The sequence below is a fragment of the Diorhabda carinulata genome, chromosome 1, assembly GCF_026250575.1.
Source record: "Diorhabda carinulata isolate Delta chromosome 1, icDioCari1.1, whole genome shotgun sequence".
Classification (NCBI taxonomy): Eukaryota; Metazoa; Arthropoda; class Insecta; order Coleoptera; family Chrysomelidae; genus Diorhabda; species Diorhabda carinulata.
Genome location: NC_079460.1, coordinates 8,026,541 through 8,052,290, shown reverse-complemented (window position 1 = coordinate 8,052,290; position 25,750 = coordinate 8,026,541). Strand labels below are relative to the sequence as shown.

The 25,750-nt window shown below is 30.7% G+C and overlaps 1 protein-coding gene across 1 annotated transcript in view; it reads left to right on the top strand.

Annotated features, from left to right (window-relative positions):
* LOC130900181 (alpha/beta hydrolase domain-containing protein 17B) overlaps positions 1-25,750 on the top strand; it is a 48,795-nt gene that overhangs the window by 6,230 nt on the left and 16,815 nt on the right. The window contains exon 2 of the mRNA XM_057810629.1: positions 20,888-21,020. Coding sequence (XP_057666612.1) covers positions 20,888-21,020 — 133 coding nt within the window. The remainder of the gene's footprint in view (positions 1-20,887; positions 21,021-25,750) is intronic.

Below are 25,750 nucleotides of genomic sequence, written 5' to 3'. Positions count from 1 at the left end.
TCGTATACATTTCTTATTTAAGATATCCTAAAAGCTCTTGTACAAAAGCAGCCTAATAAGGAATGTCGATTTTCATATGTAAAAATGTCGTAACTTGTTAAGATTAGTTTCTAAATCTACGAAGAGTACAATCGCTTTACTTCCTTTTAATCATTTTCTCTTTATTCATTGGCGACGATAATAAAAAGTATGAAGTACGAACATTATGAAATTCGTGTATTGTTTAGACGACAAAAGTTTAAAGCAGTCGTGGATATGAATATGTCAAATCTGACATTGCTATCGAAGACGAAGAATCATTCTCTACCACGACAATGCGAGCTCTCACACATCAGTTTAAACAAAAACGCCTTTGAACAGTTAGAACATCGAATTGATGGGTCATATGCCGTACAATGCTGGTACAAAAAGATTTCTTCTTATTCCTTTCCTACACCCGAAGAAGCGGTTGATGCGAAATAAGATCGAAAAACTTAGCGGTATTGAATTTCTACCACATTTAACATTTAGTCCGGATCTTGCACCAACAGATTACGATTAATTCATATCCATGGCAAAATTTTTGCATGTGAAACAAATCGAATCCATAGATGGGGAAAAGGGAGTGCGACAATTTTTTGCATCTTAGCCTAAATAATTGTTTTATCAAGGTCTCTCAGAGATTCTTGAACGTTGGGTTAAAAAACCACGGAATTCGATATTGAGGATACCTTTTTCTATGATTATTTAATAAACAAAGTGAATATAGGAAATCGACATTATTTATGAGACACCCTCTATGTATACCGATCAGGCGACCATATTATGATAGATGTACCTCCAACTTCCCCCCAGGGCCACTCTTCGGTGTAAGTTTGAACGTTCGCGAGCGAGAGTTATTGGATGGGTGTAGATACTACACTCTGACGTATTGCACATTTTTTGGTTATAATTTTTTCCTATTCCTTCTCTTAACATCTTTTTCATTATCAGCTAAAACCTAATGTTAATAGACTGTACTCGAACTGTCCGTCAAAATATAGGAAAGTTGTCTAATAAGCTGGTAATATCTTAACTGAAAGGGCAACACTGTTCCTGTCAGATGCCGTTGTCATTTGACCCCTCTCAACATTTGAACAGGCTGCGTCATTTACTTGAAAAATAAATGATTTTATAATAAAAAATTTATTTAGTGCTGATATACAATTATATTCAAAAGTTCTCTTCCCTCGTCTCAAATTTCACGCGATTATACATAAAGTTGTGAAATTTGAAAACTGGTGATGGTAAATTACGTATTCGTAAAAAATGACATCATAAGGTGATTGAACCAATAATTCTAAAAGGAATCATATGGCAACCTTTATCTACGATAAACATAAACCGGAATTTTTGAATAAACGCGCGAAAAATTTAATGTCGAGAAAGTGACTGTATTGGATGCTATTAGATTTGTATTCGTGTACTTATAGTCATGAGCGAAGGTGTACCAGTGTCTGTTACGCAACGCATCATTATTCGTATTTTTGATCAAAGATAATGTGAAATTCGCGAAAATTTGTAGAATATTTGGGAATGAGTGCCTCTTCAACACTGAAGTGCCCCTGAAACAAGTGTTACTGATGAGAAAGTCAGCGTTGTAGAAAAACTCATTTTGGGTCTCTTGCAGCGGTATGAAGAGGAAACAAAAAATGTATTGCCCCAAATATTCACAGCAAACGAGAATTAGGTACACCACTATATACCGGAGAGTAAACGTGCTTCTATGGAGTGGAGGAAGAAAGACGAAAAAGCCAGTTAAAGCAAAGATTACACTGTCAGCGGGGAGGGTGTTTTGTACCGTGTCTCACTGAAGAACGAACTGTGAAGACGCAGTATTATAGTAGTTCCCAAGAAAACACGGAAACTATCTAGAAAACCTCTGAAAAATTTCATTTCTGTAACTTAATAATAAAATCTCATATAGTAAAATTCCGGTTTATATTTTAACCACCCTCGTATTTTAAAAGTATTGATAAAACCTTCTCAATGACACTATAATTGTATTTTGTCAACTATCTATAAAAAGCATTCTGTTATGAATTTAATCAGTTTTTATTAAAATTGAAGCTTCGCGGATCTGTAGTTGTCAAATAATCCAACTTTATTGTAAGAGTCTCTAATTTGACGTTTTTGTAATTGTCCAAGCTCTTGAACTTTTTATAATTTGTGTATTGTTGATCGACAGTTCAACTGTTTTATTAGCTTTTGGTAATTTAAAAATTTTTGCACATTTGAAAATTTGTCGACAAGATTGGAAAAGTGAAATGGTACCTGCTCTAGATAATAACGTAATGGCTAAAGTAATAGTAATTCCCACTTGTCAAAAAACACAATTTGCATCTACCTGGGAAGTCAGTCATAGTACAATACACGGAGTGTTAAGAAAAAAATCAAAATAATTTTTAATAAGCATTTTAAATAAACTTCTTTCCATTTTCTCTTTAAAGAACGAGGTAACTGTCGAACACGAATTAAATGACGCACTTGTACACATTTTGACACGGATAAAGATTTTTAAATTCGTAGTTGGTTTCACACACACATTTTTTCAATTTCTCCTAATATTCTTGGAAATATTTTTACAGTTATATAAATTCACTTGTTACTTCATTAGTTATTTCTACATTCTTTTTTTCACTTTGCTTCGTATCTTGTTTGTGAGTGTATCATAGACACAATCCTTTTCAAACATAAAACACTTGAATGAATGAAAATGGATGTATTTTTTGTTCCTGATTATTCTATTTTGATAAAAAATGTTCACTTTAGCTACAATAATTAATTAAAATAAGCACGTATATACAATTGAAATTTTATATTAAGTCTTTTACATTTGACACTCAATATACAGATTGAGGTTTATGTACGGAACGCCTCAATTATCTTGGAAACGGCTTGTACGTTTTTTGTGTCAAGGATTTTGTGATACGGCTGGTATTATGGTGGTATTTACATTGTTGTCAGATTTTTCTATTTCCCGGAAAAATAATGACCTTTGTTATTTCTGTATTTCACCCTGTATATTTTTCGCTTTTCGAAATCCTTAAGAAATACTTATTATTTCTCATCTGATGTTCCCTATTCCTAAATGCCATAATTTAGGAGTTATAGCTACATTTGCGTTATCTCTGCCGAAGTTAAAATAAACACATTTGAGTGGTTATGACTGCTACAATAACAAGTTTGACGGTTCAATAAATTATTATTGTTAAAGTTTATTGAAAGTTACAATGGATCGTTTATCTGGAGAAGAACGAATTGATAATTTAATGATATTAGGATATGGTGATAGGCGTAGAAGTCAACAAGACACGTGTGATATCTTTAATAATTTATATCCTAACCGAAATCCCATAACAAGATCTAATGTCAGTGAATTAGTAAAAAAGTTCAACGAAACTGGTTCTGTGAAGGATTTATCCAAATCAGGGCGTATAAAAACTGCAACAATTGAAAACAAATAATTAGATGTTTGTTACATGTAAAAAAAACTTCATTATTAGTCATTTTCAGACAATAACAATTTTCCAAACTACAATATTTGGCTACAACAAGATGGTGCCCCACCTCACTATGCGTGTGTGATGAGGCAATACCTAAATAATGTGTTTCCCAGAAGATGGATTGGAAGGCGTGGTTTCATCGAATGGCCATCGCGATCACCCGACATGAATCCTTTAGACTATTTCCTGTGCGGTCACTTGAAACACATCGTTTATAAAACAAAACCTGCTAATATTCAGGAATTACCACAGAGATAAGAAGAATTGAGCGGTCAGGGATGTTGCAAAAAGTTTTAAAAATCGCATGGCTTGTTGTATTGAAGTAAATTAATAACATGTTGAGTTATGCTTTCTAAAATTCGTAATTTCTCTATTTTACAAATGTGGATCTACTTCTAACATGACACAGACATTAAAAAATTTGTTTTTCTTCGGTTGTTTTAGGTTTTCTGTGCCTTGATTTGGATAAATATTTTACTGCACCAGTTTAGTTGAAATTTTTTACTAATTTACTGACACTAGACCTTGTTACGAGATTTCTATTAGCACACAAATTATTAAAGAATATTCAAATTAAACGAGTTTACTCAATCGTAGCCATCTAAATGTACAATATTTATTATAACTTTGGTGGAGGTATAATGTAGAAATGATGGCATTTAGATTTAGAGTATTTCTTAAAGATTTCTAAAAATAAAAAATATATAAGGTAGCCCATTTAAAATAACAAAGTTCATTATTTTTCCGGAAAAAAGAAAGATCTGACAACAATATAGATACCATCGTAATACCTACCGTATCACAAGACCCTTGTGTACAAAAATTTATATATATGAAAATCGTAGTTTCCGAGATAATTGAGGCGTTCCATACATAAGACTCACTCTGTATCACTGTATATCATATATTCAAAATTAATTTTTCTTATAACTACGAAGGGCAAATTCAATCTATTCAACAAATTTAATTAATTTTCTTTCAACTACGAAAAAAATATTTCATAATTAGCAATAAAAGCATACAATGAAGTTTTTTCATAAATGGCTATCAAAAGTAAACAACAATAAAAAATTTCTGATTTTTTTCTAATTATGTTCAAACGGAGAAGTGATATGAGTTAAATTGGCTATTCTGTAGCTCGATCAGAATTATTTTTTATTGTAATAAAAAATCATCAATACATTTTCTAACAATATAAAGGGTAAATTCAATCTATTCAACGAACGTATTGAGAGGAGAAAATGTTTGAAAAATTCATTTTTATATGGTACTAAATGTAAGATAAAAATATATCTGTATAACCAAATTGAATTTCAATTCAATTTGTATAATGTTGATTTTTTTTCTGTGAACAAAGTTGTGTCATACCTAGAAAGTATAAATAATTATTGAAATATGGTTGGATCAAATGGACCGGAAAAAGACAGTACTGTTATTTCGACTTCCTAATCTGTTATTATTTTGAAGCTCTAGAAAATATTGTTTCCGCCTTTTACTGATATTCAGATCTATATTAAAATGTATTTCCTTTTTCCGTCAGTCTATGAAATTTCTACAGATATAATATACTAAAAATTTCGTTAAATAGCTAGTGTTAAAAGTAGGTTACCTTTAATATCGATTAAAATAATATGATTACTATTCCGTGACAATAATTATTGCTTAATTTTGACCTCGAGTGAATACAAATAATTATTCGTGGACATTGAAAGAATGTTACCAAAATTAAAGATACATTTCAACATAATAGATTAAACCTTGAATCTTCGAAATCAAATTTATTATTTTTTCCATTAAACACAAGGCGAAGAAAAACTTAATATTTTTTTAATACGACGGCCGGTCGATCCGTCCATTTCGAAGTAAACATGTTTTTGAAATAAAAAACCATTATAGTTTTCAACGTATTATCATTTAGCTATATACTTATTCAACCTTTCTCCATTATCTTTTGTCGATGTAATCAAAATAGCTGTTTGTTTGTGAGGTGGAAATAGGGACAGGACTGAATCCGGACAGTAGGGTGAACAATTCTTAGCCTAAAAAATAGATGATTTTCCCTTGAATATCTATTAAATCCACCCAATTAATTGACACATTAGCCATTGATTGTTTTACTATTTTAAAACTAGTTGATATCCTTAAAATTGCTCGCCATTTCTTTATTGTTGTTTCACGTTATTTGTTCTAACCAAATTGGGGATCTGAATATGAACTACAATATAACATAAAATACTGGTACAGTAGAAACTCGATTATCCGGCCCTCAGTTATACGGATTCGCGATTATCCGGACTATCAACTGCGACCGATTAAATAATTGAGTAATATTGAGCCAATTTATGAAATATAAGATATCAAAGAGTGGGTCACTTGTGACAGTGTCGATCAAGAAAATCTAGACGTGGAAAATGATGTAGAATCATCTCATGATGAAGCACTTCAGGCTTTGGAAACGGCTCTCAAATTGTTGGAAAAACAAACAAAAAGTGATACTGTGAGATTACTACATCTGAAACGGATTCGTGATATAGCAGCAATGAAGAGAAAAAGTAGCTTACGTCAAATGCTAATTACCAAATATTTTAAACTTATTATTAAATTTTATCCCTAATGAAAACAATTAGTCCGGTTAATCGAGTTTCCACTGTAATTCGAAATTTATTAATTTAAATTTGATGGTACTTCAGACTGTTATTCCCAGTAAATTTTCAAATTTATGTTTTTGATTATATTTTTGAAATATTGTAGTATCCAGGACTTTTAGTGAGGTCCCGGAAGTCCCTAAAAGTCTCTTTTTTTATTTTAGGTCCCTAAGTGTCCCTTTTTTGCAAATTGCTCCCTGAGTCCTTTTTTTTTGAATTTTGCATCAAAGATTGTATGATATTTATATATAAATACATAAATATATATTTACCACATTGCCGCATACGTTTAATTTGACGATCGTATTCAGAAATACTTTTTTTTCATTTGTTTATGACTGCCAGATGAAATTAATATACTAGTTATATTGGTTCGGGAGGTAGCGTTGCAATTTTTATGGTGATTTTGCTTCGATTGATCAATATATTAAATGAATAAAAGGGTCAGCAGAATATTCGTCAGGGATACAGTTTTCAGCAAGAAGAATAATAGAATGTGGAGTATAGGGACGCTAAAAGTGAAAATAAAAATGAACATTTTCATAACTAAATTAATATCAGGCCGCTTGAAATTAATAATGGAAGTTATTTAAACAATATATTGAATGAAAATAAGGGTCAGCAGAATATTTGTCAGGGATACAGTTTTCAGCTGAATTATTTATTTGGTTGTTTTTCACCACAGTTAAATACCTGTTTTGCGCTTTCAACTGCCCTGCTGACGATTTCTCTACCGGCGGACTATATGCTGATTTTTTTTCCTTATTTTTTTAACATAAATAATGATTTTTCAATGTTTCATTTGACGTAAAATAAAATGAAGTGAATTTTTTTTCCAGGCCATGTAGTCTGCTGACAAATAATCCACTATTATCATTCCTGCTGACTATTGTTTCAATAATTATCATTATGTAAATAATCGTTGGATAAATTTTTAATTGGCGTAATAACATTTCTGGAATATTTTTTTCACAACTCTCCCCTATTTATTTTTTGCATGTATCTAAACAATTAATTTTACTGAGAATCACTCGGAGTAAAATGATTATATGATTTGCAACGCTGTCTCCCGGACTATATGATTGGAAGTGGAGAATTATCATATTTAGCTACTTTTTTTCTGAAACAACTCTCAGTGGTTACAATCGCCATTTACTCATCTTGTCATTACAAAGATATGCGTTACTAATACTTTCCTTGGCCTCAATTCCCAAGGAAATGTGTGGATATCCTTAATAGACCAATATTAGACGCTTTCAATCTGAAGCAGAAATAAAGACAACCGTCATTGAAACCTGGGACTTGGTACTGCCCTCCAGTTATGGATGAATTATATTCCAAATTATATACAAACTTCGCGAATATATTGACTATTAACAGTAGTGACTTTATTTCGAAACTTTGATCAGACAAGATGTGGAATAATCTACATAAAAATATGGAAATCTTTAATTCTACATAAGCTTTTCAATACATTTTATGAATATTGTGTTAACATCAATTAACTGTAAATGTAAAGTATTATATATTCACTGCTTGATTTCAGGTATTCTCTTAGCCGGTTTACACTTGGTAAGGGATTATATATAAAAATATACTCATTTATATATCATTGATATTTAAGAGTAAAATGATATGTCCCTAAAAGTTATTTGGTCCTAAAGTTCCTTTTTTAAAAAAAGTTGTGTATCTAAAATCCTGGGTATCACAAAAAATGATATTTTGAGAACTATTTAAACCAAAAATGTATATGGAAAATTATTAGTTGTAAAATATCAGGTTAAAAATATTGTTATTTATTGTTGTGTAAGTTATGATTAAGTTCTGAGGATTTGGAAACAAACGAATTACATTTATAGATTCGCATGTTTATTTATTTATTTATTGAAACGCATTTTAAAAACAAGTAACACTATAATCAGAAAAACACACAAATACAAACACTACAATAATGAATCATAAGAGAAATCGTACAGTGCATACCAAATTATCCAGCTTTGTGTCAATTTCGCAAACTTCATATCTACTTATGCCACGAAATCCATCTAGGGCTCTAAACTTTGATTAGTAAATTGTGTTACCCCTGGGTCATTTTTGTGAATAAAATAGTGGTTTGTGGAGCTGTGTTGCTTTCCAAGTAAAAAGAAAAATTCCAAAAGGCACGGATATATGACATGCACTCGTATTTTAGTTGTTGATTATTTTCCTCAGAGTTGCTTTGATTGAATGTAACCACACATTGTGAATCCTAGAATGATATTATTAAGGAATTAAGTGATGATATATTAGTCAATTATTAGTCAAAGGTTTGTCCTTAATATCAATTCTGATGTAATCACAACTACGCAGTTTGTCTGAAATCGTATAAAAAGAATAAAACCGTAATCCTTATAATGGAACACTATTTTCATCGATTTTTATTTATGACGCAGTATGCCAGTGTAGGATTTTTAGTAGGGGTTTCCCAAATCCATCCTCGACAGCTCTTAGTTAATTCTCCGCGCAACCTTCTTTATACAATGTGTCTGTCTTTTGTTCAAAAAATATTTGACTTTGAAAAGATCGAATTTAGGTCGAAACAAAATCTTTTATATAAAAAAGTACGTTATCTAAAAATAGATCTAAAATTAAGAATGGATTATACGGTATTGAAAACATTTTCATGGAAAATAGGAATTTCCATAGAACACCGCAAGATATTATAAATTTAACTGTTCTACTGGATTTCCACTCTTTGGGTATCCTACTTATTAAAATCGAAATCCAATAACTTGGTTGGTCATTTGTACATAATAATGAAATGAAGTATATACTAAGAATACAAATATAAAGGGAATTAAAACAATAATTTTCAAAAATAAATTGAATAAGAGAAATGATAAACGAAAAAATCTATTCTAATAAAGGCACAAATATTCTACCTTTATTAACCGAACAATTTTCAAAGATATTTTACAAATATAGTCTTCATATATCTTAGCTGTAATTCTACTACAGAGTAAGATTTAATTTCAAAGTCATGTCGATAAGCAGATAAGCATCCGCATCAATAACCCCAAAAAAAAAAGATGGGAGGAGAAAGTCTGATGATTTAGGAAGCCACTTGATCGTACTACGTGAAGGCATTATCCAATTGTGACAACAGTCAAAGTTACTCGAACCAAATCATTTGTGTATTTATAATTATCAGAAAAATATCATTTGTTCAGTCATTCACGTCTAAAATCGTTCCAGTATTTTTGTTTTACCAAATTGTCACTCCTCCGTTAAATTCTGTTAGTAGCTCAGTGTTATCATCATCTATTTTCGTGAAGTCACCGTTAGAAGTTAGTTAACAACTGAATCGTATAAAATGTCACACAAATGTGTTTATTCTCCCGACTTATTTTGTTATATTTATGTTTAATATACACCAAAAAGCGAAAAAAGGCTATTACACCTTACATCATACATCATCTATATCTCATGCCACAGAAATTTGAAGGGTTGGTTTAATGGACAATACTTTTGGTAAACCAGTGATATGGTGCGAATTTGCCCATCATACAAGCGACTTTTTTCTTGACCAGTATCAAAGGCTTTTCGAGGAAATCTGTATTCTGTAACAAAAACTCCCTCATTCGAAAGAAGTTCCTGTGTCTTCTCCAGTTTATGGTGTTGAAGAAAGTTCAAGAAGCTCTGAAAACGAAGAAATTGAAACAAGTTTAATATCAAGCACCGCATTTTATTAACCTATTGGAGCTTAAAGATCTCATAAGAGATTTAGATTGAAATAGCTATAAAGTGGAATCTGCTGAAGACGGGAATTATAGTACCATAAACATGTTCAAATGTTAATTTGTTTTCTAACGACTAAATATACTGTAATGACATTGAGGGCTTGATGTTAAAACTGGGTTATGACCGAGAAATGGAGACTTTTCATTGTTTCCTTATAGTCAAGTCTTAAGGCTGTACTCTTCCACAATGGAAATGAATTTCCAACACTACCTTTAGCTTACGGAGCTCATTCCAAAGAAACATACGACATAAAACTAGTGTTAGAAAAGATAGTATACAGCAAACACCAATGGGAAATCTGTGCAAATTTGGTAGTTTTTGTTCTGTTTTAGGGGCTACACAAAATACTGTTGCTTTTAAGGCAAGTGGAACAGCCGAGAGAGAAATGAACATTATGTAAGAGCAATATGGCCGCCAAGAACTGTTTATGTACTTGGACAAAAAATGTGAAACTTGAATCTCTAGTAAAACCCGAAAAAATGATACCACCTTTGCACATCAAATAAAAGTTTTTCTTAAAGCCTTGGAAAATGATGGAATTGGTTTCAAATGTTTAAAATAAAAGTTTTCTTTTCTGTGTGACGGTAAAATAAAGGAAGGTGTATTTGTTGGTCCCGACGTCAAAAAATTAATTATCTTTTTGAGTAACTACAGATCTCCTCTATATTCTGACTTTATCAAAAAAATGCTCAATGCATATTATAGATTGGGATGTAATATGTCCTTGAAAATATGGGCGTTTTAAGTGACTAGCATGTAGAGCGCTTTCATCAAGGCATCGCCACAAATGAAAAGCGCTACCAAGAAAAATGGGAACCAGAAATGCTTGCAGACCACTGTTGGTCTTTAATTAGAGATCTGGACTTACTCTGGGTGATTCAAATTTTTTGTCACTTTTCTTATTTATTTATTTTTTATGAGAATCCGAACCACATAATCTTATCAACGAGGAAAAAAATGAAAATTTTTGTGTTACCTAGTGTTATTGATGGTAGTTTTGAACTTCGAATGCTGTGAACAGGGTATCTGTCTAGATGGAACCAAATCTCATCAATATTAATCGAAAGTGATAGAAGAAATATTTCGATTTTGTATGAGCTACAAACCTAATTTTTTGTGATTTTTAGTCTGTACAGGAATGCCCAGGTATTTATGTTTTCCGAGATGATTGTCTCACGGCAGGCGGATTATATCTATACGCACCGGAAACGTATTTTTCAATGTATGTTGAATTACTTGTTTCTGGTAGAAATATTTTTCCTGATTTCATTGCTAGCTACGAGAGGAGCTTGCAGTTCCGATTCCCTCAAAGACGTTGGAAGGTGTAGGAGTAGGACGCCACAGTTTTCAAGCGATAAAATCAGCGATCCATTGCTATGTGGAATAAATAAGTAGGGAGGAACATATTGTTCAATTTCTATCTTCACAGACAGCCAAGTATCACTGAAAGCACTGGGTTCGTAGAGATTAACTCTTAAGTTGATATGGGAATGTGTGTGTATTCTCTAAAAATGCTGGGTCACCATAGTAAAGTAAGGGCAACCTGGGTATGGGACACAATGATCATAAGGGCGATGAAATTGCTAGACAAGATGCGCCAATAGCATTCGTTGGACCTAAACCTTCTGTGGTGTTGCAGAACAACTCAAGCGGCAACGAAAAATGAGAGGACTACAGCGCTATAGTTGAAGAATTCCAGCCAGGGCAAAGACAAGCGAAACAGTTCATACTAGAACAATTCAAGAATTCAAATTCAAGGCAGAACTCGTGCTTAAAAATAAGAAAATTACTCAAAACTGTTGTGAATCTGTTAACAGAGCATCATCAACTCAATAAACATGGATGGGTTTAACATTTAGAATCCTTGTGTAGGTTCTGTCGATCAGAGAAAGAAACTGCAGCACATACGAGGATATATTGAAAAATTCTTAGCCTAATATAGATCCAAACAGAATTTCAATGTCAAAATATTTTATTACTCAACATATTCTTCTCTTCATTGGATACATTTATTACAGCGAACCTGCCACGTCTCTAGATCTTTAAAAAAAATGTTTCTTCTTGCTCTGCAAACCAGATCTCCACAGCTTTTATTACCTCCTAGTTGGAAGAAAATTTACGACCTTTTAAACTTTTTTTTTTCAGTTGAGGAAAGAGATGATAGTCGGACGGACGGGCAAATCTGGTGAATAAGGAGGGTGTTCGAGTAATTCAAACCCCAAATCACAAATTTTTTGCATGGCAACATGAGATTTGTGTGCAGGGGCGTTGTCCTGCAAAAACAAAACACCTTTTTGAATAGCTTTTCACGTCTTTTCTCTTTATTTTTTTCCCGTAGAGTGGACAGTAATGTCGAATAGTAATCTCCAGTTATTATTCTACCTTTATCTAAAAAATCAATCATGATTACTCCATGGCAATCCTAAAAAACTGAAGTAAGAACTTTACCAGCAGATTTTTGGACACGAAACTTCTTAGGTCTTGGAGAATCAGAGTGTCGCCATTCCATCGATTGCTGCTTTGTTTCTGGATCGTAGAAATGTACCCAAGTCTCATCCATAGTAACAATTCGGTTTAAGAAGTCTACGTCGTTTTCAAATCGAGCACAAATCGAACGCGATGCTTCTACCCTTGCACGCTTTTGGTCAACATTCGGGGATTCATTTTACAGCAATTCTTCTCATGTTCAAATTGACGTGAACTGACGTTCATGTCATGAACTGCATCGATATTTTCGGGGACTGACACAGAAATTGGCCTCCCCGATCGGTCATCATCTTCAATGGAAAATTTACCTCTTTTGAAGCTTGCAGTCTAATTTTTCACGGTCGCATACGAAGGATATTGATCACCAAGGAGTATTAAGCATATCTTTGTAAATCTGCTTACCTCTTAACCCTTTTTAATACAGGTACTAAGGAGCGTGCGGTCCGCGCTACTAGGCTTAGGAAAACCACTGGAAGTGAAGAGAAACATAAACCTAAATAATGTAATCTAGATCTAAAGGATTACAATAGACCTGATAAGTTTGCGATTGAATATGTAACAAGCCACTTTATATGAGTCGCCCTCAAAATACTTCAATCTATATCCTCTCGTCTTTTGTGAATTTGTTTGAAAATTAAATTATCCTAACTTAAGGCGCAATTAACGAACAAAATCGAGTCTCACTCACGCATACCCACTTATTGCATTGGGAATATAGTGGAACAGTTGAATTTATTATATTTCTACGTGACACTCATTGAAATTTACCTCGGTACGATGGGACTGAGTCGGTTGAAATTTTTGCATTAAAATTCTTATTTTGCGTAATCATTTTTCAATATTTCATATAACAGAAACTGAAACATTAGATCATGAAACAAAAGTTGAATTGTTGAAATATGTAGTATCTATAGGGTGACAAAATTGGACAATATGAGAAATGAATAAATTCGAGAAAAATGAACATGAAGCCACTAATATAGACGACATAGTAAAGAACATATTGTTGTTTATTTATGTTTCTAAATCTTCTTGATTTTAGGTCTCTTCTGTTTCAAAATTAGTTTTTTGCAATAATTTTTGAAATATAGATAAAATTGAAGTTTTGACTTTTCTTTAAGTCTTTATCAAAATATGACATTGACACTGACAATATGCGTATTTATATTGATCAATAGATCACCTTCATCATGAATATCAGAATAAGAATAAAATCAAATTAGTTCTAATAAAAAAAATTAATTTTTCCCTAGTCCTTACATCTCAAATATTATTTGTAGTTTTATTAGAATTTACAAAATAGAGCTATAAATTTTACTTAAATTTAGGTCTTTTTTTTTATTAATAACTTTATATATATATATATATATATATATATATATATATATATATATATATATATATATATATATGTGTGTGTGTGTGTGTGTGTGTGTGTCTGATAACGACGCTTCCTAATCCTGTTTTCCTATTTTTGTTCTAGCTATTGAGTCCGTTACTTTACGGAATAACCCAATCCATTTTCTAGTATTAGTAATTCATAATAGATACGTCCCTTATCAACCGTTTTCAGTCCCGTAGAAATCAAGTTAATTTTCCCTGGAGAACCAGTGAAAGCAGTCACACAACTTACATGTTCAGGAAAGTGAGTTCGTTGTAGGAAATGAAAATAATAGTTGCAATTGAAAGATACGTCATTGAAATTGTATTAATGAACACAAATATTTTCTAATTTCAATTTCAAATTATTTATTGAGAAACCAAGGGAATACCTCTCCAATTGTTTGCTAAGTGTATTAACCCTTTTTGTATTAATATCTTTTGTGTTTTTATCGAATAAAAGGTTTCTATTACTTGAAAACCTCTAATATTATACTGATACGTTTTCTATTGTTTACAAATAGAATATGATAATTCATATCAAAGTTATTTTACGAAATATTGATCAATGCGCCAGATACTCTACACTATTGTAATAATAAATTTTTTTAATGTATGGCCTAGTACTCTGCGGTTTATTTTGTTTCATATATTATACTTATACATTATTATACAGTATAGAAATGAATGATCTATTTTCATTACATATGAGCATTATTATCTGCTGTAAGTGCCCGTTGATCACCCGTCAGCTTTTGGAAGTTTCTCGGGTTAAAGAGTCGTGGATATAATTGTACATGTCAAATTGACACTCCATTACATCACGATTATCACAATAATTACTACTAACACTTTAGTAACCAAAACTTCATTTTAGATATCAATTCTTTACCGTCCGGATTTGTTTGCTTGCATCGTTCGCCGCGTATCAAGATTCGGCTCACTACTCTATTTTGAGCTTCTGTCTTATATATGCTCTTGCACTCATTCTAGAATATTGTAGAAATTTCTTCCAGAAATATCTAGAACAATAGTTACTCAATGATAGATGGAGGTATCCACCATCATTTATCGTTTTCATTACATTAATTTATAACCATTATATTGCGTATGACTGTATCCGGCATACTATAGTTTCCACTATATTAAGTTATACTTATTGCTTTTAAATTTCGTGCGGCTGTGTATTCGTCATTTTATACTCTGTTTCCTAATGTGAGATATATATTCGAATATATTTCACAATTGGAAGATAAGCTGAGTAAAAGCAAAGGCAATTCGTCTATCTGTGTTATAGAATAACGAAAATTCACATATTTTGTAGGTATTTCACGACAGGTGTAACGAAAGTTAATTCTCCAAAATTATTAATGATAATAAATTCATTGTCCAAGGTTTTTATACAGAAAACTTTATTTATGGCCCTTCTATACGTTAATTTTGTAATTTAACTCTTTTGCAAAATAATGTATTGTTAGTGCTTAATGAATTTTATTATTAGATGGATATGATTAACTAGTATTCGTTTTGCAATATACTTTTTCGTAGTAAATTTCATTTTGTGAAACTTGTCTAGGATATTATTATATTTATACACTATGTTCATAAAATAGCGTAACTTTATAATATTTCAATTTTTGTTAGAAGTGTTGAATGAAAAATTTTTCAAATAAATCATGATATCAAAGTTATACTATTTTATGTCAAAAAGTAGTATGTTTTTCTGTCGTGCAACTGTTTAAATGTCATGTATTATTTCTCATTGTCATTAGTGAAAGGTGTTTGTAGTTAGGTATATTCACTAACCAAAAGAATAAAACTGCAGTTTGGAGAATAGTAAACCCTTGGAGTTCATGGACAGTTTTGTATAAAATACTTGTGTACCCATTCGGAAAAAAGAATATGTATAAAGTAACGCTAATATAATAATTATCTGAAGATGATCATGACCACAAAATGCAATTTTATAACACCATACGGCCAATGGTGAATGCAAAACCTCATTTACAAGTAAGAAAACACGTTTAAGTTCAATGGTATAGTTAATCGCCACAATTGTTGATATTGTAGTAATATAAATTCTATATAGAAAATAGAAGACAAATGTTTTCAAAATTTAATATTTGGGCATATATTATCAACACTACTTTTATTAGACCATGCTTTGTCGAAGGCAATATGATCGTTAAGAAATGAAATAATTCGCGCAATAAAAACTGCAGTTGTTAACACTTAACATTGTGCACAAGAATGAACCTGATCATCGAGATGAACTTAGAATATTTATACCAATTTGTCAAAATTGCGGAATTTCAAATCAGCTTCTTATGATAGATTTGGCTACTGTCAAACAGAAGAACTTTCAACTTAATTAACAAAGTTATATGTTCCTATTAATCATTTTTGTAAGAAAAACGTTCCAATAAATTTTCTTCAATAAACTTTAAACCTGTTCATGTTCCAGACAGAGTTGAAAGTTATTATGTTTATATAACTGGAAAACGAATAAACAAGAATAGCACCAATTCTAGAAACGCGATGTATTGGTTACCCAATTCTGTATAAAATCATCTATATCATTTGGTTTTTCAAAATTATAGCGTTTAATGATTAATTAATTAATCAATATCGGTTTTTGAGGGAGATCCAATCTTTTAGAAGTCATAAGGTTTAATATGCCTTTTTGGCTCATTTTTTGGGTATTTTCATAGTTTGTCACAAATGGTATGAAGCATTTTCCGTAACAATGACTGAATTGGCAGGTACATTAGGTAGGAGTTAAAATTATATGAATTATCCTCCCACACATACCGAGCTATGATTGTCCAACCAAATCTTATTGAGATAAACTATAAGTCTTTTTGATTCATGAAATTCCTTAAACAGACGTGCCTATTTGTTTATACGTAAATCCACGATCAATGAAAATATCCTTTATCTTTAGATTTATAAATAGACTTCAGGAATTTTAATTATTTTCCTTGAATAATTTCCAAAGTCGGAACTTTATCTGTTTGTATGAATCATAAATCTGTCTGAGAATTAATTCTTTCGCTTTATATATGCAAATTCTTATTTTTAAATTCCCACGAGTCTTTGATTTTGCTTTTCATTTAAAACTTTAATACAGTTTCTTCAAAAAGTCTCCAATACGCTAGAATAATAAATTAAACAATTGACACCATTTCTTCACGCAAAAATACCATTAAAAATTATTTATGTGCTAAATCTCCAATCGCTCAAACAAGTGTTTGATTCAGCATTAAGAAGAGAAAATGATGGATCGATTTACAAACTGAATATCGACTTCTGGTTCATAAGTCTCTTTTCAACTAACTTTAAATAAAGTAAAACACTTGAAATTTGAATTATTCTCCTACCAAAGTACTGTCCTTGCTTAGCAATGTACCAACGTTGAATCCTTCTTTTGGAATGGCCTTCATTTGCTCTGTCGTGACTTTCTCAATGTCAAAACGTTTCGAAGGCGAACGTGGAAACAGAGGGAGACTTTTATCGGCCAAAAACAGCGCGTTCTCATAAATAAGAAACTCGTTAGACACTTTCTGCAAATATTTCCAGGACCAATCAACTGTTCGAACGAAAAAATTTGTCCAGTTTTACAAATTTTACTTAGCTTTGGTATTGATCGTTCATCGCCATTAACTGAATCATTTTCATTGTAAAATCGCTCATCCCAATTGTTAACATCCTAAAAGTTTTCTTAACATCACCAAAACTTGCACATGAAATTTGGAGTCGCACTAGTTGAAATATATGCAGGTAACTGCTATAAAAATTCAGGTCCCGTGTTTTTTTATCGCACCTCGTATATTTTCATTTTCTAAAATTATGAACTCAGTTGATAAGCTTTGTCATCATGAGAAGTGACTCACCTTACAAACTGGTTGTATTAGGTCATTTTATTCATGCTCATTGGTTTGTGATTCACGAGAGGCAAAGGTTTTATTTCATCAAATCATAGGAATCTTTTTATTTTTACTATTTACATACTGATTGATATTTATAGTTGGTTTGCAAAATTTCTGTTAACTCTACCATATTTCCGAGATCTTCTATAAAACTTAATTGATTTACAGCATTTCAAAAAATTATTTGAATATCCTCAAGTCAGGCTTCACTATTTTAGGATTACGAACTAGATTTTTAAAACATACAAGGGGTCTCCACTTATATTTTATTCCAGTAAATAGTATTACAAATGGAGAAAAACAGAACAAGAAGGTAATGAATATATGTAGCCTTCGTGGTTCAGTCCAGTAGGAGAGGTAGATGTCATCCCTTAAGGGGCTTAACGTGGCGAGGGATCAACAGGCACAAAATTTTAATGACTTAATAGAAGTTATATTGACTCTTCTTTTAATAAAGGAATAAGTCTAGTCTATATTCGTGGAGTTTTAAGTATTCATCTTTCATCTTTTACAAAAAACTGTACTTGTGGCTGAAAGTGCACACTATCTAAAACACGATGTAAACCTCAACAACTAATTTTATTGAAGGCGCGAAATTTAAATACTATTTCACATTAGTTCACACCACTACCTCACAACAAGCAATAAATTTACTAATTCGTGCTCAAAAAATGTCTTTAAATTGCGTATTATTAAGTATATTATGTGTAATTAGAATATACATAAAATGTAGTTGATACCTACATTTAGAATGGTGTATAGTCAACAACTATCTCATCAAACGTTTCATATCTTTATGAGGATATAGGAATAAATATGTGACGTTAGTCGACTTTTATTGTAAAACATATTTATTAAAAAACTTCACCTAACAAATTATCACTGTAATCAGTTGAATAATTTATTCCGAAAGGTATAAATAACACAAACACAATGATCATGAATCAAAAACCAGAACCGAAATGCACTGCCAATATAAAATTATTTACTTTTGCGTCATTTTTGCAAACTTGATTTCTATTTATGGTATCAAACCCATCTAGGGTTTATGATTGATTCTGTTCTAGAGCCTATTACATCATATATAATGAATACGAAACGTTTTATTAATGTTTTATAAATGTGTGCAAAAGTATTTCATGGTATCAAATACAATTAAATAAGACAACAATATTAATTGATATAAAAATGTTTCAATAGTAACTTAGCAATAATTTTTCAATTGCTGCACTAAACGTCTTCCTTAAACATGTTAGCATTTACGGGAGAGTATTTTTATTCGGTGTAGTTACATCTGCCATCCCTTGAATAATAAATATTTAACAAATACATTCCCGAAATAGACTAGCAGTAAATGTATAAAAACCTCAACATTCTTATTTTCTATTAATTGACTAAGGTGTGAATAGCCTGTGTTTAAATTGATGAAACTTCTGCATCTGTAGCTTTGGATACAGGTACACTTATTCTATTTAGCTTAAATATAAATTCTCTGTACTATTTGTATTTTTATATACAGAGTGGATTAAAATCTGGAAGCTACAAATTATTTCGAAGTACACTAAAATTTTATTGATAATTTCTTAAATATTTGGAAATGACTTGATTACTAGTTCAACTTATATATACAACATTCCAAATCTAAAATGGACCAGATGAGGCTAAAATGTAACCTTCAGAAAATTGCAGTAAAGAGATAGAATGTAATTAAAATTAAAGAATGTTGATTTTAACTATAGATTATATCTATGAAGATATGGAAGATTTTAGAAATTTCACAGATTTTCACGTGAGAATTGAACGGAAGATATGATTTGTTTGATAGAAGAATAAATAGTGTTATAAAAAATGATTTCAAATAATATTTTTATAGTAGTTTTTAACATGCAATTGAATTTAAACTACACATTAGATATTATCGAAGCTTATCAATATTGACAGTAACCTTTTATTGTGAAGGGACTAAATTTTCCTCAGTTATGTTTTTATTCGGGTATGTATATAAATGTAGTATCTTAAGATGTGGGGTTTTAATTAAAGAATTGCCAAAAAATTGATAAATTCAGGAAAATAATTTCTCTGAACAGATATTGAATGAATATTGTATTTTATAAATTTAAAATTAGACTTAGGTACTGTGAAAGTTTGAAACATTTTATGTAATTTTGTTGTTTTATAAACTATTATTTTTCGATGTTATAGAAATATTTGAAAATTTGATCTATCCAACTATCAGATCCTGAATTTAGATGCTTAGCTATTCAAAAAGCAAAAACTGCATTGAAAGAAAATAATTATCCGGAAAAAATGATGAATAACATATTCAAGAAAAGGATAAACAGATATTACAATCAATTTAAAAACAAAACATAAAACATTTTTCCTTACCATATGTACAAGGACTTTCCCAACAATTATCCAAATATTTCACTAAATTAAAATCTAAAACACCAAAAAACAAAAAAAATAATATTATATATCAAGTGCCTTGTACTAATTGTGACGCTATCTACATAGGGCAAACATCTCAGTATTTAGAAAATAGACTAAGAGGTCATCAATACGATAAAAAAAATAGAACTGCATTAACGAATCATGAGATATCAAAAAAACATAAATTCAATTATAAAGATTCAAAAATTCTTGAAACGGTATCCAATACACGAAAAAGAGAATTTTTAGAAATGGTTCACATAAGAAATATTTAAATAATTTAAGTAAAATTTGTAGCTCCATTTTGTAAATTCTAATAAATTTAATATATTTGAGTTGTGGAAACCAAGGAAAAATTAATTTTTCTTATTGGAACAAAGTTCTAAGTTGATTTTATCCTTATTTTGATATTCATGATGAAGGTGATCTATAGATCAATATAAATAAGTAAATTGTCAGTGTCTGTATCATATTTTGATAAAGAATTAAAGAAAAGTCGAATCGTCAAAATTTATCTTTCTTTAAAAAACTATCAAAAAAACTAATTTTAAAACAGAAGAGGTCTAAAATCAAGAACATTTAGATGCATTAATATTTGAAAATATACATAAATTCACAAAAACAAAAATCAATAAATGTGATCAAATATTTCGCGGTTATTTATACATTTTATCTTTTCAACTTAATAATGTTTATTTTTTCTTTTCAGTATTGATAAAGTACCCAAGGTAATGTCACCTACGTTAATTATTCATGGGACTGAAGATGAGGTTATAGACTTTTCTCATGGGCTTACCATTTTTGAAAAATGCCCTAAAGCCGTAGAGCCATTATGGGTAGAAGTACGTATATTATATTTTAATTTAATCTTCTCTTATACGAAAATAAGTTGTGGGTAATATTACCATGAAAGATACAAGTTGTGATTATTTTATTGATGGAAATGGAGATTCAATAAGAAAATTTGAATTAATAGTATTCAAAGTATCGCCCTTTACTAGCAATGCAATTATCGCAACGGTAAATCCATGACTGGAATCATTTCCAGAATAATTCTTCTTGAAGACTTCCATATACTATTTTTTGGTTTTTCCGAAGTTATAAATAGTTCATTCGGCACATTTTTTTGTTTTCTGGAGAAACCTGAATTCGCATGATGCTGTATCTAGTAAGGCAGATGTGGACTTGAAGATGATCTTCCAATTCCTTACAAATTGTAAGTTTCGAAACAAATTTAGCCTTCATTCATCTCATTGTCAATACTCAATCTTCTTTTATCACACCTCATATGACAAATATAATTTAAGCCAATAATATTCTAGTCTAGTGGTTTAATATCATTGAACGTTGCTGTTAGTTCATAAATAAAACGATAACTAACGAATATTCTTCAGAACTGTTGGAAAGATTCGTTATTAATTTGAAATTGAAACGACTACAACTAGAGAAGAAAAGTTACACGATTACATACACACACCACGTATAGACACTATGATAAGAATTCATCAGTTGTGATATGAACTGCATCCAGCATATCCAAAAATTTTATTCCCCTGTGAATATTCTATCCTGAAGAAAATATCTGGGTGGTAAGACATTTGGGCCGATAATTAACTAATACATCTAATTGTAATTGCCTTCGTAGTACTTTTTAATTGAATTGAACTATTGCTTTGTAATATTATGAATGCAAATATTAACATCATATTACAGAAAGTTTTCATACGTTTTTTAATATGTCCATCTATTTGAAATTTCACTTGATATAACAAACCATATCAAAAAAATAATGTATAAAATGTCAGTTACCTTAAATGAATATTTAAGATAATATACTGATGTAGACCTTTCACAATATCTGGTGACACATTCAGAAATATGGAGTTAGTCGGGAGAAACATACTTTTACCATATATGTATTATGTAGAGTCTCTCAAGGAGGATATCATGTGGCTAGAAAAAAAGTGTCAACTCCTCTTCATTAATTGTTTACGGGGTGATTTGTAAAATTGACCATAAATTTTGATAGGCTATAGTGTTTACACAGTTCATTTGATTTTTGAAATTTTTTCATGATGCAATTAACTATCAAGCATTTGACTGGTATTAGCTATCAATTTAATGATTCGTATAAAATGGTGCACCCTGTATAACATGTTTCCAAATGATATAAGTGATTTCCAAACTACATAAATAACCAATGAAAACGACACAATGTTGTCATTCAATTTCTAATGACGTATGACATAATGAGGTAAAAATTTGTACCAATTTCATAAATTTCGAGTATTTTAACTGAAATGAGTACCTACAACATAATCTAATATGTACATATGTATAAATTCAAATACATCTTAACAGTCACATTGTATTATCTCCAAGGACAGAAAAAATTATTTCTCAATTTTGAATTTTTAGAAAAAAATCCTATTGGGTCATCATTTTCGATAAATAATAAATTAAATTGGTTGGTCAAATCTCATGTGCGTGTGGAATGTAAATGATTAGAATTTTATGTGTGATAATTGTATCATTGTACATTGTATCAACTGTACCAAATAATAATAACTAAAAAGTTTTAAAATCAGAAAACAGATTGTGGCAATACACATTTTGTAAGAATTAATTCTGAACATTATTGGATGAATGAAAAAAAGCAAGCCTGCAAGAATCTTGCAGACTGATCTTGGTCTTGCAAACCTTTAGCTGTTCTTGGTCTTACATTTTTTTGCACCAGTCCCGCTCTTCACTACTTTTCCTAATAGAAAAACATAACGACATGTAGATGGAGTGTAGGAAGATGACATTATTGACACTGTTACTTGAACCCTATAATAACTAGACAAGTAAGTCGTAAATCAAAAACCTCAATCAAAAGTGAGTAGAGTCTTACAAAAAAATCATCTGTACCTCTATCATATTCAAATGGTTCCATGACTACATCCTGGAGATGATATCCATAGGTTGGAATTTTCTAGATGGATTTTACAATCATCGATCAATTACAAGAGACGGGATAAATAATTCCCTTAATACACTTGTGTGAGTAGAAGAAAATCCCTATTCCATTCGAGATTGTCGTTCCAAGCTAAGGTTTGTTTTCTCTTAACATGTGGATTGGTATCATAAGTGACCATCACTTTCTTGATGGTCCTTTAGGAGGACAGGTCTATTTGAAGTTTCAACACAATATTTTGACGAATTTGCTTGCTAACTCGAATATTGTTATATGAGGGATGTATTTTCAGCTTGATGGGGTATCCCCCCACTTTTTACTGGCAGTGAGACAACATCTAAATAATGTTAATGGCAACAGGTGGATAGCAGGTGAAGGTCCTATTTCATGGGCTTCAAGATTGCATGATTTCAATCCCGTTGATTACCATATTTGGGGGCGATTGAAGCAACTAGTTTACACCGAGAATAATAGTAAACGACAACAATTAATTGATACCATTGTACTTTTGTATAATACTATTAGAAACGATCCCCAAAGTATCCGTAAATTCAATGCGAAAATTAACAATTCGGCAACAAAAATGTGTTGAAGCTGCTTTTTTAGTTTATTTTGTTGCAATATTTCCCTTTTTTCCGTAATTATTTATGCGTCTTAACTACATACTTTTAGTTATTGTTTTAAAATTGTTGCTCGATGTTGTTGGTTACTAATTTTTGCATTTAAACAAAATATTGTACAGGGTGCAATATTCAATACGAATCCCTAAATTTGTTTTTCTAAAGCCGGTCCTGGAATTTCTTAGATTAGCGAATGCTCGATAGTAGTGTACTGAATAATGAAAAAATTTGAAAAATCAAATCAGCGGCTTGAACACTATAGCCAATTAAAATTTATGATAAATTTCACAAATCACTCTGTAAATTTATAAAGACAAGGAGTTGACACTTTTTTGTAGCCACATGATATCCTTCTTGAGGTATGGTAAAAGTATTTAAAATTCCTCATGATTCACTCTGTATAATCAAGTATTGACTAAGTGTGTTGAATGTAAGATAATAATTATACATTGAACAAGATAAGAATGGCAGAAGTGGGAATCAAATTTCCTATGAGAGCGAGAAGTATGCTACATTTTTTTTACTGCTTTCTCTAACCTTTTTAATTTCTCCAGAGCAACATTTGTGATATTTCAGCGAAATTGGTCGTAAGATGGACCCTTTGGGAATAAACGGTTGTTGACATATATATTCTATTAACTTCAATAGAATTTGAAGTCAATTGAAACAACCAATTTGACATGCGATTATATTTATCCAACGAGAGCAATAGAACCCATTCAAATTTGCATGATTAGTATCGGAAGCCTAGCTGATGTTATAGTGAGATGTAGATTCAAAAAATGAAGTTCATGTACAATTTTTTGATCACCCAAAATATAATATTAAGATGAGATGTTCGAATAATCTGTTTTATATATAGAAATCCATACAGTAACATAAACGCTAAAAGTAGCGTTATAATAATTTAATTCAAAAACTGGATATCTAAGATCGTGAAAGTAGATTATTTAAAAGTCTTGCATCAAGTTTTGTGTCTGTAAAAATTTACAATAGGTGTTCTTTCTTCATGAATGAAATTAATTATAACAAAAATAATTTTAAACAAATCTGTATCTTCTGTTTTGGTTAAAATTCTAAATATCTTTGTGAATTCGTCTATGTTTATAGAATTTATTTCTTTGTGATCATTTTTAGAACTTTTATTCAAAAGTTTTACTCTTCCTATTCTGTTTCTGCTACCAAATCAATAATTAGTTTTAGATAAAATTCTTCTATCATAGAATTCATACTTTTTGCCTAGTTTTAGCTTTATGATCTGATCTTTTAGAAAATAAACACATTTCATCTTTCTAAATGTGATATATCAGATCAGAATGCTCATAAAATTATTGTGTTTGGATTATATCAATGTTTGTATAAAAGTATTATATTCAATCAGCCTGTAATATAAATAGAGAGAAAATCATCTTTTTAAGGACATTTTATTCTTTGTATACTTTCTCAATTTTTATTTTCAATTTTCAATTGGTCATTTAGAATACTAATGATTTTGCACAATCATAAGTGTTTCAGTTACCACCATTTGTTCAATTTTACTATAATGTTTGTCAGTATCTTATTACACAATACTTAACAATAACTTTCACTTAGGGTAATTTTTTGTCTACCTTATGAAAAAGTTCATTTGCATACTGGGATATATTCAAAAAATAAGAGACAAATTGCACAGATTGTTCAAATGGTGCAAATATAGTAGTCAGAAAAAGTATAAACTGGAATTTACTTAGTAGGAAAAAAAGAGGTGAACAGCGAAAGCTGTAAAAAAATCATTTGATATGAAATTATACAACTTTCACTTAATGGTAACTAATTGACCATCATATGAAAAAACTCACTTGCATGCTAGGGTATATTCCAAAGGTAAGATAAATGAATTGCTTAATTTGTTCGAATATAGAAGCCAGGAAAAATATAAACTGGAATTTACACAGTCGGAAAAAAGAGGTCGACATCAAAAGCTGTGAAAAATGCTTGTGGGGATTTTTTAATTTGG